This window comes from Cavia porcellus, unplaced genomic scaffold (genome assembly GCF_034190915.1).
Source record: "Cavia porcellus strain 051 isolate PalLab524CR breed Dunkin Hartley unplaced genomic scaffold, mCavPor4.1 scaffold_8, whole genome shotgun sequence".
NCBI lineage: Eukaryota > Metazoa > Chordata > Mammalia > Rodentia > Caviidae > Cavia > Cavia porcellus.
In genome coordinates, this window is record NW_026947491.1 from 36080519 (window position 1) to 36095173 (window position 14655).

Below are 14655 nucleotides of genomic sequence, written 5' to 3' on the forward strand. Positions count from 1 at the left end.
CCGGTAGCAACAATCCCTTCTCAGATGTGACAGTCAAAATTGTCCCCAGACATTGTCACAAACTACTGGCAAGTGGGAAGCCAAAACTGCCAATACTGCCTTATTTGATAACTATTATCTTAAATGATCAGTGTACTTCCTTTATACTCCTCCATCCTTCCCATTCTCCTGCCTCTACCCTAAAGATCTGCAGGACAGTAGGAGGATGACAAGTGAATCAACTCAAAAGAAGAGTTGAAATTCTCTTTCTTATTAAAATAATCAGAACAGAGTGATAAGTACCAGGAAGATTTAAAATAAATGCATCTTCACACAGATGTTTATTCTTGGATGTTCCCAATAATATTCCTGATTCTCTTTTTCTTGAGATGTTTCACGCATTGTTCATCACATAAGACCAATTTTCAAGAAAAGATGCACAGTAGAACTCAAAGAGTTTTACCAGCTTGACTAATGCTTATGTAAGTGAAATAAGAAAGCCAATCATTCAGATAAGTTATCAAGAAAGCCATATGCATAAAATTAGGTTACTTTTATAAAGACCTTGAGGATTGGGCTTCAAATATACTGGTTCGTAAATTAGACTCTTTCCCCCTCCCCTCCCCTCCCCTCCCTCCTCCTCTCCTCCCTTCCCCTCCTTTCCCTTCCCTTCCTTCCCTTCCCTTTTCTTCCTTCTTTTTCCTTGTAGCTATACTCAATCAGTCTTATAAAAGGACAGAAAAGACTGCTGGAAGGAGAGACACTGTGAAATAGTAATTAGGAAAAATCTAGTATCCTTACTGGAAGGAAGTTATATTAAGTTTATAAAAGTATAAACTGCTGCACTGTTTGTGAAAACAGCACAATTGAGTCATTGGTGTAACTCTGTGATAGAATCAGAGGCCCAGAACATGGTGATCTACATGTCTTCTGGTAATTTCTGATTTAGGATTACTATTACAAGATTTGTACAAAAATTCTTTTTGCAATTGAAACTAATGAAGTGAAATCTATAAGAACGGTAATTTAATTACTGTATATTGGAAATTCAAAAATAATGTATTTGCATTTTAAATATGAAAATCTGACTTTATTGATTGTTGTATGATTAGTGAATATAACAAAAGCTAAGGATAAGGGGACTTATTTTCTGGTCCATTTTGTCTCTCACTACCAGTAGAACTATGTTTAAGGCAATGAGCCTCAGTTTCCTCATTTAAAAAAAAGTAAGGAAATACAGGTAGATTGTCTTTAACTCTTCTATTCCCCAAACTTTATAAACATCAGGAAAATCTAATTAAAATTACATGAAACAGAAACCGAAAAAAAAAAAAAAAAGAAAGAAAGAAAGTGCAATTCTACCAACTACAGAATGTGATTACATAATTTCAACACCAGGGCTATAGGGTTATACAAACAAAAGAAGTCTTGTTTTATTGACCAGGATTCTTGATTATAAAGTAATGGGTATCACTCTTGGAATCTTCTTTAAATTAGATGGGTCATGATTAATTTTTAGTTTCAATAAATAATCTTGAAAGTATGCTAGATACAGACTTGAGAGTGTCAATGACAGAGGGCTACCCAACTGGAGTAAGTGGCAGGGGTACAAAACACATTTGGAACCTCAATTTATACATGAAAAAGAAAACTTTAGAATTTGGCCATATGCATCATGGACTGGCTCTGCAGTAATGTCTTGGCATTTTTTTCTATATGGTCCTTTACTGCAAGTATGTGAGTGACTGTTACTAAAATTCAGAGAAAATAAATATAATCTTTACCAGAGAAATAAAGCCTTCCTCTGGTCTTATGGGAACTCTTAAAAGGTGCCTTCAGTCACCTTTAGATGTAACAGTATAACATCTTTGTTCTCAATTTTATGATTCTACGATATAAAATGTTATAGTATAACTAAGGTGCCTTCAGTCACAAGGTAAACTCTCATGAAAGAAGTCATTGCTTTGAGCCTTTTGTACAGAGGCTAACATCAAAGTGCAAGGGGGAGGGGTGCTGGACTGCCTTAACATAAAGATTTTGATAATGCTCATCTGACCTGGGTCTAAGAAATCTAGTAAAATCTACTCATATTCCAGCAAAAATCCAAATTTGGGGTACAGATATGAATTCTCAAATTTGTAGACCTAGCCATGGTAGATAGGAAATTTAAGGGCAAAAACCCCTTTTTCTCTTTAAGTGGGAGCAAAGACATAATTATGCTAGTTGGAAATGCCTGTGCCTCATTAAGGAAATGTATTCCTCATCATCTGCCAGATTTTGAAGTTCTTGGCTAGGGTACAAAAACCATAGCCTGAACAGCCTTTCACAAAATAATTTCAGGTTTCCTCTGCACTCCTATTCCTACAAAAGGATACTTCCTTTCTGTCACTAGATATATTGGAATCCTCATAAAAATTCTCCCTAAGAGGTCAAAAACATACAGCATTTTGTGGGATTTTACTTGGAAGAAGGATGCAGTAAAAGAGGTAACACCAAAGCACAAATATTACTAAGTTTATCTTAGTATTCTTATTAACAACTGAATTGGAATTCAGGCTTATTAATATTATCAATTGTTATGGTTTAGATCTGGGGTGTCCCTCACAGCCTCATGTGCTTGGGAGGTGACTGGATCCTAAGGCACTGTACTCATTGGTGAATTGGTCCACACATGAGTTCAGCAGCTGATATGCTGGTAGGAGTGGGTACAGGACAGAAGATGTGGGTTACTGCTGGTGCAACATTCAAGGGGGTATCAACCCCTCAGTCTCTTCTGTTCTCTCCTCACTTCCTGGTCACCATGATGTGAGCAGCTTTGCCCCACTGCAGGCCTTCCACTGTGCAGTGTCTGCATTTGAGCCCACCATTCATGTCTGAAACTTCTCGAATGTGAGGCAAAGTAAACCTCTCCTCCTTTACATTGTGGGTGTTAGGTCTTTTGTCCAGGAACAAAAAAGTAACAGAGATATCAATCTCATAATAAACTGGTGCACTTTATTCTATATATATACACATATATATAATATACTATATTCTTATATTATTATGTTGAAAAACATTTTTAAGTCACTCTGCCACTCAACATGATTAAATTTTGTCTAAAGAAAAAGTGAAGAATTGTTCCCATACTGTGGAAATGCATAAGATAAATTTTAAAAGTAGAAACGTTAATTCATTAGCATCTACATTAAATTGATTTTCTACTTGCAAGATATGCCCCATAGATTGGGAAATCACTTTCATTATTTTCTATTCCTATTATTTTTCATAAGCACTATATTTGAACCTAAAAGAAAACCATTCCTTATAACTCTTACAAGAAGAATATCAAATTATCAAATAATACACAGTATGGATACTAACACAAGCACATAAAGTGGCACCTTTTTTATAGATTTGTACTTTTACTAGGGAGCCTTACAGAGGTTCATCCTCTGCAGACATCTTTTAATGTCCACCTGACAAAAGATTATAAAATCAAAGGAAGAAAGAGTAAAAAGTGTAACAGTATAACATCTTTGTTCTCAATTTTATGATTCTACGATATAAAATGTTTTTATCTATTTTCTACTTCAAAACAGAAATCCAAAGGAATGTGCTGCTTCACACTCGCATTTCTTCAAATCTCATAGTCATCTACCTACTTTGATAGCACCATTTTCATGTTCAATATAAATTAGAAGGTCACAGAATTTGAAGAGAATAGGCTGCATTATCCTAGGACCAACTTCAAAGATAACCAAGTCTCTTGGTACCCTTCCGCAAAACTTGGGTGATACTGAAAGGAGTGGTATCTCACAAAATAAAATTAAGTGTTCAACTGCACTTTGCCAAAGTGTGAAGAAGTTCAGTTCTCTGTATCAGTCTCATTTCCTGGACATCCAAGAATGTATTTCTGAAAAAAGTACGTTACTTATATGACTTCCTCTGCTAAAAAACCCATTGTCACAAAACACAAGTACTGTTCTGTTTCTCATATTGGCTTTTGTAAATCATACAAGATTTGAACATAAGTACTTTTAACAATAAATTTAATATACTATAAGATTGGCTCTTTAGTTTTCCTTGTCTTCCAAACAATGATTCTCAAATATATCAAGTATAATCAAGTATTCTTTTCTTTACAACAGGTTCAAAATTAACCATCAAGAAGACATGCTTTCAATTTTTTTTTTTGGGGGGGGATGGAGTAGTTGTGGCACACATATTAGAAAATTAAGATTAAAAGAAACATTAAAAGTAAAATTAAAGCATAGAAATATTTTCTTTGATGAAGAGCCACCATTTACCTGTACATGAGTAGTCATCAATTCTGATGTATCCAGTTTTGCAGATGCACATGAAGGAACCCGGGGTGTTGACACACATGGTATTCTCACGACAGTAATGGCGGCCTTCAGCACATTCATCAATGTCTGTGAAGAGAAAGTAGAGCAAAGAGGTTCATAGGAGGAGCTAACATACTAAAATTTCCAAACTTTATCGTAGTGTACAGAGCTCTTCTTCATTTAGTTTTTACTTTTCAGTTGCACATCCTCTGGTCTTTTTCCCTTCTTCCCATTCAATGCTCTCTGAGCTTCTGATCATTCCTTGAATGGGTCATATTCTTTCATATTTATGCATCTCTACATATGCTGTTTCCCTTCTCATAGCTGCTACTCCTCTCCTGACTTTACTCTATGAGACCTTGTCTACCAGTGCACTGATTTATCTTTCAAGAATCTATTTTTAAGCCCTTCTCCTGTGAAAACTTCCTATTGAACTACGAGTTTCTCTATGTAGTGCTCACTAGGGACTGTGAAAGTGTTTCCATTATTGGTGCATTAATTATATTTTATTAATTTTTAAAATTTCTTTCTCCTCAACAAACTACATAATATTCTACAAGGTTAAAAAATAACTTACTGTATCTCTTTCTCTCTTTCTCTCTGTCTCTGTCTGTCTGTCTGTCTTTCTCTCTCTCTTAATACTGATGATTGAATACAGGGCCCTAAACATAGTAGACAAGTGCTCTGAGATACATTTACAACCTCCTTATTAGTATTTCTGAAATTTAGCTGTCTATAATACTAATCTGGAGTGGTTCTTAGCTAGAAAAACATTCTAAATTTTATTTTAAAAGAATCACAGAAGTCTCTGAGTATTCAGCCATCTTGCACAAAAAGAACAATGAAGAAAGCATTACACTATCTGATTTCAAAACAAACTACAAACCATAGTAATCAAAACAGCATGGTAGTGACACTAAAGACAAATATATCAATGGAAGAGAATATGGTGCCTAGTAATAAACCCATGCTTCTACAACCAAATGATTTTCAAAAAAATGCTAAGAAGGCACATTGGAAAATAAGATAATCTTTTTAAAAAAAGATACTGGATGAATTGGCTATACACATGTAGAAGAATAAAACTACAGGGCTATTCTTACCAGTTATCAAAAATCACTTTAAATGGATTAAAAACTTAAATGTAATAGAAAACTTCCAGAATGAAACAGGGTAAACACTTAAAGATATTGGTACAGGATGTGATTTTGTAGGTAAGACTACGAAAGCTCAGGAAACAAATAAAGCTAACATGGACCAGTTGAGTCAAATCCAACTAAAGAGCTTATTCAGAGCAGACTAAATAATCAGCGTACTACCAGAGACAACCTCCAGAAAAGAAGAAAATATTTGTAAACTATTCACCTAATGGGTGGGAAAATCAGAATCTACAAAGAACTTCAAAAATTCAACAGCAAAACAATTAAAAAAGGTAATAGGTATCAGTAGACATTTCTCAAAATAAGTAGATAAATGGCCAATAGGTACATGAAAAAATGATCAACTTCACAATGAGCAAACCTAACCCTAATAAGAAGAGATATTATCAAAAAAAGACTAAAGATTTTTTTAAAAGTACAGATAACGGATTTGGCAAAAGTGTAACCTTCCATACTCTTAAAGAGAACAAAATATTATAACTCATTATGGAAAACAATCGGAAAGCACCTCAAAAGTTAAAAATAGAAGTACCTTATAACTGAGCAATCTCACTTCAAGTATAAAGGGAATAAAATTAATATGTTAAGTATATTTGCATTCACACATTCATTGTAGCACGTAAACAAGAAATAAAAATTAACCTGAGTCCATCAACTGATAGATAAAAATAATATGCATAGTATATGTTTATAACATTATTTAACTATTTTTTATTTTAAAAAAACATTAAGATAAAAGAGGACATAACAACACAGGTCAGAACAGAACAATTTAAGCAATATAGTGTTTCACCACAAGACAATCCGACATAACAGTAACTATTATTAGTGTTTCTTCGCTTGAAATATTTGAGTATACCTTCATATACTATAGTATCAAACATAACAAGATAGTATAAAAACATTCAAGAAAATGAAATTATTACAGGGCATTCAGAACCAACTAATAGAAAACAAACAATGGTTACTATATTATCTCCATGTTCATAAAAATTTTTGTTTATACTATCACATATAACAAAATCCAATAAGATACAACATGATAAAACTGATGGAGATAGAAGAACAAAAGCTTGGTGGGACTTCAAAACAAGATGATATTAAATCAGCACTAGCTATTATAATGTCTTGTTTTCTTCAAAATAGTTGTTCATACAATCACAGATGATAAAGATCAAGCAACCCAGAATAAAACCATTTCAACTAATGAATGAAAATATTATAAGACTTTAAAGCAATATAATGTGGAATCATGATTGCCACATACTTTTATGTATTCTTACCATTTCTTACACTAGGGAAACTATTCGGTATTTATACATGTGAGTTTGATTTATTTCACTTATGAGTATGGTCTCAAGCTGCATCCATTTATTTATAAATATCTCAATGTGATCATTCTTTATAGCTGACCAGTACTCCATTGTATAAAAATACCACAGCTTTTGTATCCATTCCTCAGTTGATGGACACTTAGGTTGTATCCAAGATCTGGCTATTACAAATTGTGCTGCTATAAACATGGGTGCACATATATCACTGTGGTATGATGTTATCAGTTCTTCTGGGAATATGCCTTAAAAAGGAATAGCTAGAACAAATGGGACTGACCTCCACAATAGTTGCACCAGTCTACACTCCCACCAACAGTGCAGGAGAGTTCCTTTCCCCCACAGCCTCTCCAGCATTTGTTGTTGGTAGTTTTTTTGACCCTGGCCATTCTTTCAGGAGAGAGATGGAATCTCAGTGTGGTTTTTATTTGCATTTCTCTAATGAGTAATAGTGATGAACATTTTTTCATGTATTTATTTGCCATTTGTATTTTTTCATCTGAAATTGTATATTCATCTCAGATGCCCATTTTTGGATTGGATCTTTGAATTTTAGTGTTATGATTTTTTTTAATTCTTTATATGTTTTAGACAGAAGTTCTTTGTCTAAGGGATAGGTCACTAAGATTTTTTTCCCAGTTTGTGGGTTTTCTTTTCACTATGCTGGAGATTTCTTTTGACGTGCAGAAACTTTTTAATAAGACGTGATCCCAGTTATTGATTCTGGGAAGTATTTCCCATGTGGTTTGAGTCCTGTTCATGAGTTCTCTACCTACCCCTATGTCTTCAAGGTATCTACCCAATTTGTCTTCCAATAGATTTAGTGTTTCTGTTTTAATATTCAGATCTTTGATCCATTTAGATTTTAATTTAGTACATGGTGATAGGCATGGGTCTAGTTTTAGTTTTTGGCATATGGAGAGCCAGTTTTCCTAACACCATTTATTAAAGAGACTGTCTTTCGTCCAATGAACATGTTTGGCCCTTTTATCAAAGGTAAGGTGGTTGAGTGTGTTTGCAGTTGTGGTTGTATCTTCTAATCTATTCCATTGATCTCGGCTCTGTTTTGATTCCAGTACCATGTTGATTTTACTACTGTTCCTTTGTAGTATAACTTCTAGTCAGGGATTGTGATGTCTCCTGCCTTGCCTTCCCTGCTTAGAACTGTCTTTGCTATTCTAGGTCTCTTCTCTCTCCAGATGAATTTTAGGAGTGATTTCTCTAGATCTATGAGATATGTTGATGGTATTTTTATTGGGATTGCATTGAATCTGTATAACAGCTTTGGGAGAATGGCCATTTTCACAATATTTATTCTTTCTATCCATGAGCAAGGGATGTATTTCCACTTTCTGAGATACTCTTCAATTTCTTTTTTCAATGTATTATAATTTTCTTTGTATAGATTTTTCACTTCTTTTGTGAGAGTAATTTCTAAATTTTTCATTTTTTTGGTTGCTAGTGTGAAGGGTGTGGCTTCTCTTATTTCTCTCTTTGTAATTTTGTTGTTACTGTATTGGAATGCTACTGATTTTTGAGTATTGGTTTTTGTATCCAGCTACATTGCTGAATTTATTTATTATATCTAGGAGTCTTTCAATGGAGTTGTGGGGGTCTTCTATGTAGAGTATCATGTCATCCACAAACAATGATAATTTAACATCCTCTCTTCCTATCTTTACCCCTTTTATTTCTCTCTTTTGTCTAATTGCTCTGGTTAGTATTTCTAGTACTATCTTAGATAGGAGTGGTGATAAGGGACATCCTGGTCCTGTACCTGATTTTAAGGTAAAGGCCTTCAGTTTTGGGCCTTTTATTATGATACTGGCTGTTGGTTTGTCATAGATGGCCTTTATCATATTGAGGTAAAGACCATCTATTCCAATTTTCTGTAAGGTTCTTATCAGAAATGCATGTTGGGCCTTATCAAAAACTTTTTCTGCATCTATAGAAATGACCATGTGATTCTTACTTTTGGCTGTATTGATATGTGGATTACATTTATTGACTTATGTATGCTGAACCATCCCTGCATACCTGGGATGACTCCCACTTGGTCATGGTGTATACTCTTCTTGATGATTTGCTGCATCCTATTTGCCAATATTTTATTGAGGATTTTTGCATCTGTGTTCATTAGGGAGATTGGCCTGTAGTTTCTCTTTTTTAGTTGGGTCTTTCTCAGGTTTTGGTACTAGAGTAATATTTGCTTCCAGGATGTCCTCCCTTTCAGTTTCATTGTAAAGTTTGAGGAATGTCAGCATTAAGTCTTCTTTGTATTTCTTGTAGAATTCTGCAGGTGAATCCGTCTGGTCCTGGGCTCTCCTTTGTAGGCAAGGACTTTATAGCATTTTCAATTTCATTAATAACAATTGATTTATTCACTAGTTTTATATCTTCTTGACCTAGCTTTGGTACTTCATATTTCTCTAGGAATCTATTTTTTCTGTGTTATCAAATCTGTGAGAGTAGAGGTTTTCAAAATAGGTGTTGATGATCTTCTGTATTTCTACTCAGTCTGTAGTGATTTCACCTTTTTAATTCCTTATTGCATGAATTTGAGCTTTTTCTTCCCTTCTTAAAATAAGATTGGCTAGGGGTTTATCAATTTTATTTATTCTTTCAAAGAACCAATTCTTTGATTCATTGATTCTTTGGATTGTTTTCTTAGTCTCTATTGCATTAATTTCTGCTCTGATTTTTATAATTTCCTCCCTTCTTTTGGCTTTGGCTTGACTTGCTCTTCTTTTTCTAGATGTTTGAGGTGTAGTATCAGTTTTTTTCATTTGTATTTGTTCTGTTTTCCTGATGTGGGAACTCAGTACAATAAATTTTCCTCTGAGGACCGCTTTCATTGCATCCCACAGATTCTGGTAAGTCATATTTGTATTTTCATTTGCTTGTAGGTATTGTTTAATTTCTTCTTTAATTTCCCCTGTGACCCACTGTTTGCTAAGAGTGTGTTATTCAGTTTCCATGTGTTTGTGGGATTTTGGCAGTTTCTTTTACCATTAATTTCTAGTTTCATGCCACTATGATCTGGTAACATGCATGGGATAAGTTCAACTCTTTTGTATTTATTTAAATATGTTTTGTAGGCTACTATATGATCTATTTTAGAGACTGTCCCATGTACTGCTGAGAAGAATGTGTATTCTGATGTTATTGGATGAAACACTCTGTATGTCTATCAAGTCCATTTGTTCACAGGTGTGATTCAGTTCTGTTATTTCTTTGCTGCTTCTCTGTCTCATTGATCTGTTTCTTGGTGTCAACGGTGTGTTAAAGTCTCTGTTATAATTGTGTTAGTGCTAATTTGTTTTTTCATTTCTATTAATAGTTGCTTTATATAACTGGGTGCTCTGGAATTTGGTGCATATAAATTTAAGATTGTTATGTCTTCCTCTTGAAGTTTTCCCCTAACCAGTATGAATGACCTTCTTTATCTCTTCTGATCATTCTCAGTTTGAAATTCACATTGTCTGCAAACAGAATAGCTAACCCTACTTTTTTTTTTTTTTTTTTTTTGGTTCCTGTGCATGAAGTATCGTTTTCCATCCTTTGACTTTCAGTCTGTGAGTATCCTTTTTGGTTAGATGGGTTTTTTACAGACAGCATATGGTTGGATTTTGTTTCTTGATCCATTCTGCCAGTCTGTTTCTTTTAATTTGTGTATTGAGACTATTTACATTCATGGTTATAACTGTTATATATTTGTTTATTTTTGACATGTTACCTTTCTGTTGTTGCATCTTTATCTTTCCATTCTGTTTAATTGTCTGCTTTGCTTAGAGGTTTTTTCCTAAGTGTATCTAAACTACCTTTTAGTATTCTTTGCAGGGTTAGGTTGGTGATTATGAAGTTCTTCAGCTGTTATTTGTTACGGAAGTATCTTATTTCTCCATCAATTTTGAAGCATAGTTTTGCAGGATACATCAGTCTAGGTTGGAAATCATTTTCCTTTAGGATCTGAAATACTTCACTCCATGCTCTTCTTGACTTTATTGTTTGTGCTGAGAAGTCTGCTGTGATTCTGATAGGTTTTCCTTTATAGGTGATCTGTCTTTTCTCTCTGAAAGCTTTTAACATTCTATTTTTATGTTGGATTTCTGGGATGGTGATTATTATATATCTGGGGTAGTTTTATTTTGGATATGGCTATTTGGAGTTCTATATGCTTCACTGATCCCTGATGTCAGTTTCCATTCTCCTGTTTGGGAAATTTTTAGCTATTACTTCTCTAAATAGCTTGTTGACATCCTTTAAGTAGCCCCTTCTTTTTCATTTATCTATCAATCTTATGTTGTTTTTCTTTGCATCATCTTGCAGCTGTTGAATTGTTATTTCCTGAATCAGGAATAATTTCCTGATTATTTTTAAAAGATCTTTCCTTTCCTGTTCACCAGCTGTAAACTTGTCTTGGAGGTCTGAAATTCTATCTTCACTTTCATTGAAGCGATTTTTACAACTTTCAATGGAATTTTTGATTTCCTGTATATCTCTTTGCCTCTCCTTCATGTGTTCTGTTTGTTTCTTATATTGTTCATTCAGGGATTCTATCTTTTTGTTTAGTTCCTCCAATTTTTTAACTGTCTTCTTTACATATGTTCAGCATCTCTTTCATTTCTTTTATCATTTCTTCTTTTACCTGGGAGATTATTTCTAGTTTGAATCCTTTAAAGCTTCCCAGAGTCGCTTCTTTATCTCAGTTGCTATTATTTCAGGTGTTTCAGGTGTATGGCATATATTTTCTTCTATGCACATAGCTCCTAAGGTTTCTTGGGATGAACTTGAGGTTTGAGATTGTATTTTGGTCTTTCGTTTTGTCATTTTAATATGTTTCCGTGTTTCAAGTGTTATTCCAAGGCTTCCCCTGGGCCTGTTGGAAATCATCTTCTATGCCTTCGGCTCCTGGGACTCTGGCCACCCAGTCCCCCAGATAGAGAGAGGGTCACTGGGTGTGGGGCAGGCAGGCCCAAGCCCTGTGGGCCGGTCGAGTATCACAAGAAGCTTGGTTTGTGGGAGCAATGATCCCAAATTTCCAGGGCTCGGCATGATGCAGGGACACTCAACTCCAGCACCTGGTTTCCAGAATTGAGGGCGCACGCAGCCCCAAGATCTAGGAGCCGGCCAAGCTTAGCGGGAAGCCAGGAAGTTGGTGCAGGCAGGCCCAAGACCTATTGAGCCGGTCGAGTGCGGTAGGAAGCCGTGAAGTTCCCTGGCCAGCTAGGAGCAACAATCTTAAACTCCTAGGGCTCTGGATGGTGTGTGGACACTCGCCCCACACGGTCCAGTCTCCAGAATTGAGGGCACAGGCAGGCCCAAGATCCCTTAAGGCAAGCCCAAGATCCCCTGAGCCGGCTGAGCATGGCAAGAAGCTGGGAAGTTGATGCAGGCAGGCCCAAGACCTGCTGAGCGGTAGAGTGCAGCAGGAACAACGCTCAAAGTCCTGGGGCTCGGAATGGTGCAGGGACACAAACCCTGACCGCCCTGTCTCCAGAATTGAGGGTGCAGGCAAGTCCAAGATCCCCAGAGCCCATATTACTTAACTATTAAAAAAAAAAATGAAATTCTATCATTCGTGACAATATGGAGGGGAACTGGAGATCTTTTAATTAAGTGAGGTAAATTAAGCATAGAAAGACAACTACTACGTAATCTCACTCATACCAAAATCTAAAAATGTTGACCTCACAGAGTTAAATGTGGATTGTAAGAGTCTGGAAGAGCTGCAGGGTCTGTGATAAGAAAGTTGAGAAACAGTTGCTAAGCTCCACTTAGATGCTAGTATATGATCTGGTGTGCTATTAAATAGTAGGGTAACTTTACATAGCATTAATGTACTGTACATCTCAAAAACACATAGAAGAAACAATTTTGAATGTTTTCACCATAATGAAATGATAACTTTTTCCTTTGGCAGCCTGAGATTCTTTTACCATCATGAATGACACAGTAACTATCTGAACCTAGAAGTTCATGACCAACTGATTGTTTCAAAGGAAAGAAATGGTCCTACATGTACTTCATCATGGAAAAGCAATGGTATACAAGGTAGAAATTTGGAGAAAGCACACCAAGATGGTCATGACTACACTGGATATTATCTTTGCATCTGGACTGAGATTCCATTTTGGTGGTGGCAAGACAAGTGGCTTTGACATAGCTTATGATTTCTTGAGTTATATAAAGAAAAATGAGACTTGCACAACATGATCCATATAGGAAGAAAAACACCACAAGGAAACAGCAAAAGAAACTCAAGGACAAAACTGAGAAAGTCGGGGGGACTGCAGAGGTCAATGTTGGTGCTGGGAAAAATTGAACTGGAAATTGGAGAACAGATCAAGGAGTAAAGATTGTGCAACAACTATGACATTTCAATACTGCCAACATTTCAGGAGAAGGTTAATAAAGTTAAAGCTTCAAAAAATAAGAGAAATGATAACCATCTGAGGATATAAATACATCCAGCTTGATTTAACCCATTCATATATATAATTGTTATGTATCAGTTAAATAAAAAATAAATACATTTTTTAAAATATTGGCTTTTGGGCCAACTCCCAAACTCTCACTTATGATTTGTCTTTGATGAAACACTTTTTAAAAAAAAATTCCATGATTATGTATATAATACATAAATGAATGAAATACATAGATGAATGAGCTTGGAAGTGTTCTAACAGAACTTTATCTGCAAAAATGGGTGGCGAGCCATAGTTGACTTGTAGGCTATCATTTGATGGTTTTTTTATCTAATGTATTAAACTGGTTTTATCTAATGTATTAAACTGGTAAATCACTGAGGAACTCAGTCATTTCTGTAACCAGAATTTTATGCAAATTATATAGGACTTTATGGAACCAATAAATTTTAGGGAATGAATAAATAAATGTTTGAAAGCTAGTCTATGCAGATTTAAAAATTGCTCTCAGATTTTCTGATATCTAGAATAATATTCTTCTCATGATGCCATACTATTGATAAATGTCTGCACTGGTCTATGAGGAAAGAATCACATTTAATTGTAGCCTAAAAGTCAAACTTTGTGGCAATAGAAAATTCATTTTCTAGGATCATAATTGGAATCATGTGGTGTTGTTAATATATTTAGCTCAGTCTGACCCTTAGAGGGATGCTTCAGAGAGAAGAAAATTTCAGAGAAATCACACAGGAGTTCCAGAATTTAAGTTTGAAAACTAATGAGGCATCCATCAAGAAGTCTGTATGCACAAAATTTAATTTGGGGCTAAAAGTGCCAAGAGTAAGGAACAGAACTTACTAAAAATGGCGTTTGTCAGAAAGAGGAATTATTCTGAGCCTAACTTGAAATCTTCACAAACAAGAGCAGTCCTTGGCAATAGACTATAGCTGCTGGTAAAGACAGGAACGCAGCTTTGTTGGCCAGGGCAGAGTGTGTCTTAGAGCAAGCATTAGTGACAGCCCTGTCCAAAGACAAAAAAATGCCCTGTAAAAGAAGCCTACTCTATCAAGAATAGCTGGAAAATCTGGCAAAGGAAACTCATAAGTATATGTGAAATAAGCCAGGTGCCTCCCAAGGAACTTTGGAGTTAAGGACTCTGAGGATACAAAAGTCTTACAGGAGGAAGTAGGGGGAAAACTTACTATTGCTTTGATTAATATGGCCCTATTTACATTCGTAAGTTGGTATATAATTTAGTTGATAACTATAAATAGGGATAATTTGTGCATGGATAAAAACTGGCATTCTAAACTACATTCACAGGGATGGGACACACTGACTTGTTCAGTTTTTTTCTATAGATGCTTCTCCTTTAAGCTCTCTTATGTTCAAAAAGAACTTACAGTAGGACCATGAACCAAAGACAATG

At 35.2% G+C, this 14655-nt stretch overlaps 1 protein-coding gene and 1 pseudogene across 2 annotated transcripts in view; one reads left to right on the forward strand and one right to left on the reverse strand.

The window, feature by feature from the left end:
• The window catches only part of Nell2 (neural EGFL like 2), a 360145-nt gene that overhangs the window by 150621 nt on the left and 194869 nt on the right, over positions 1 to 14655 (reverse strand). For both annotated transcript variants that reach the window (XM_003476087.5, XM_063254597.1), the window contains exon 13: positions 4269 to 4394. In XM_003476087.5, the coding sequence (XP_003476135.2) occupies positions 4269 to 4394 (126 nt within the window). The remainder of the gene's footprint in view (positions 1 to 4268; positions 4395 to 14655) is intronic.
• On the forward strand, positions 12742 to 13123 carry LOC106028940 (small ribosomal subunit protein eS24-like; annotated as a pseudogene).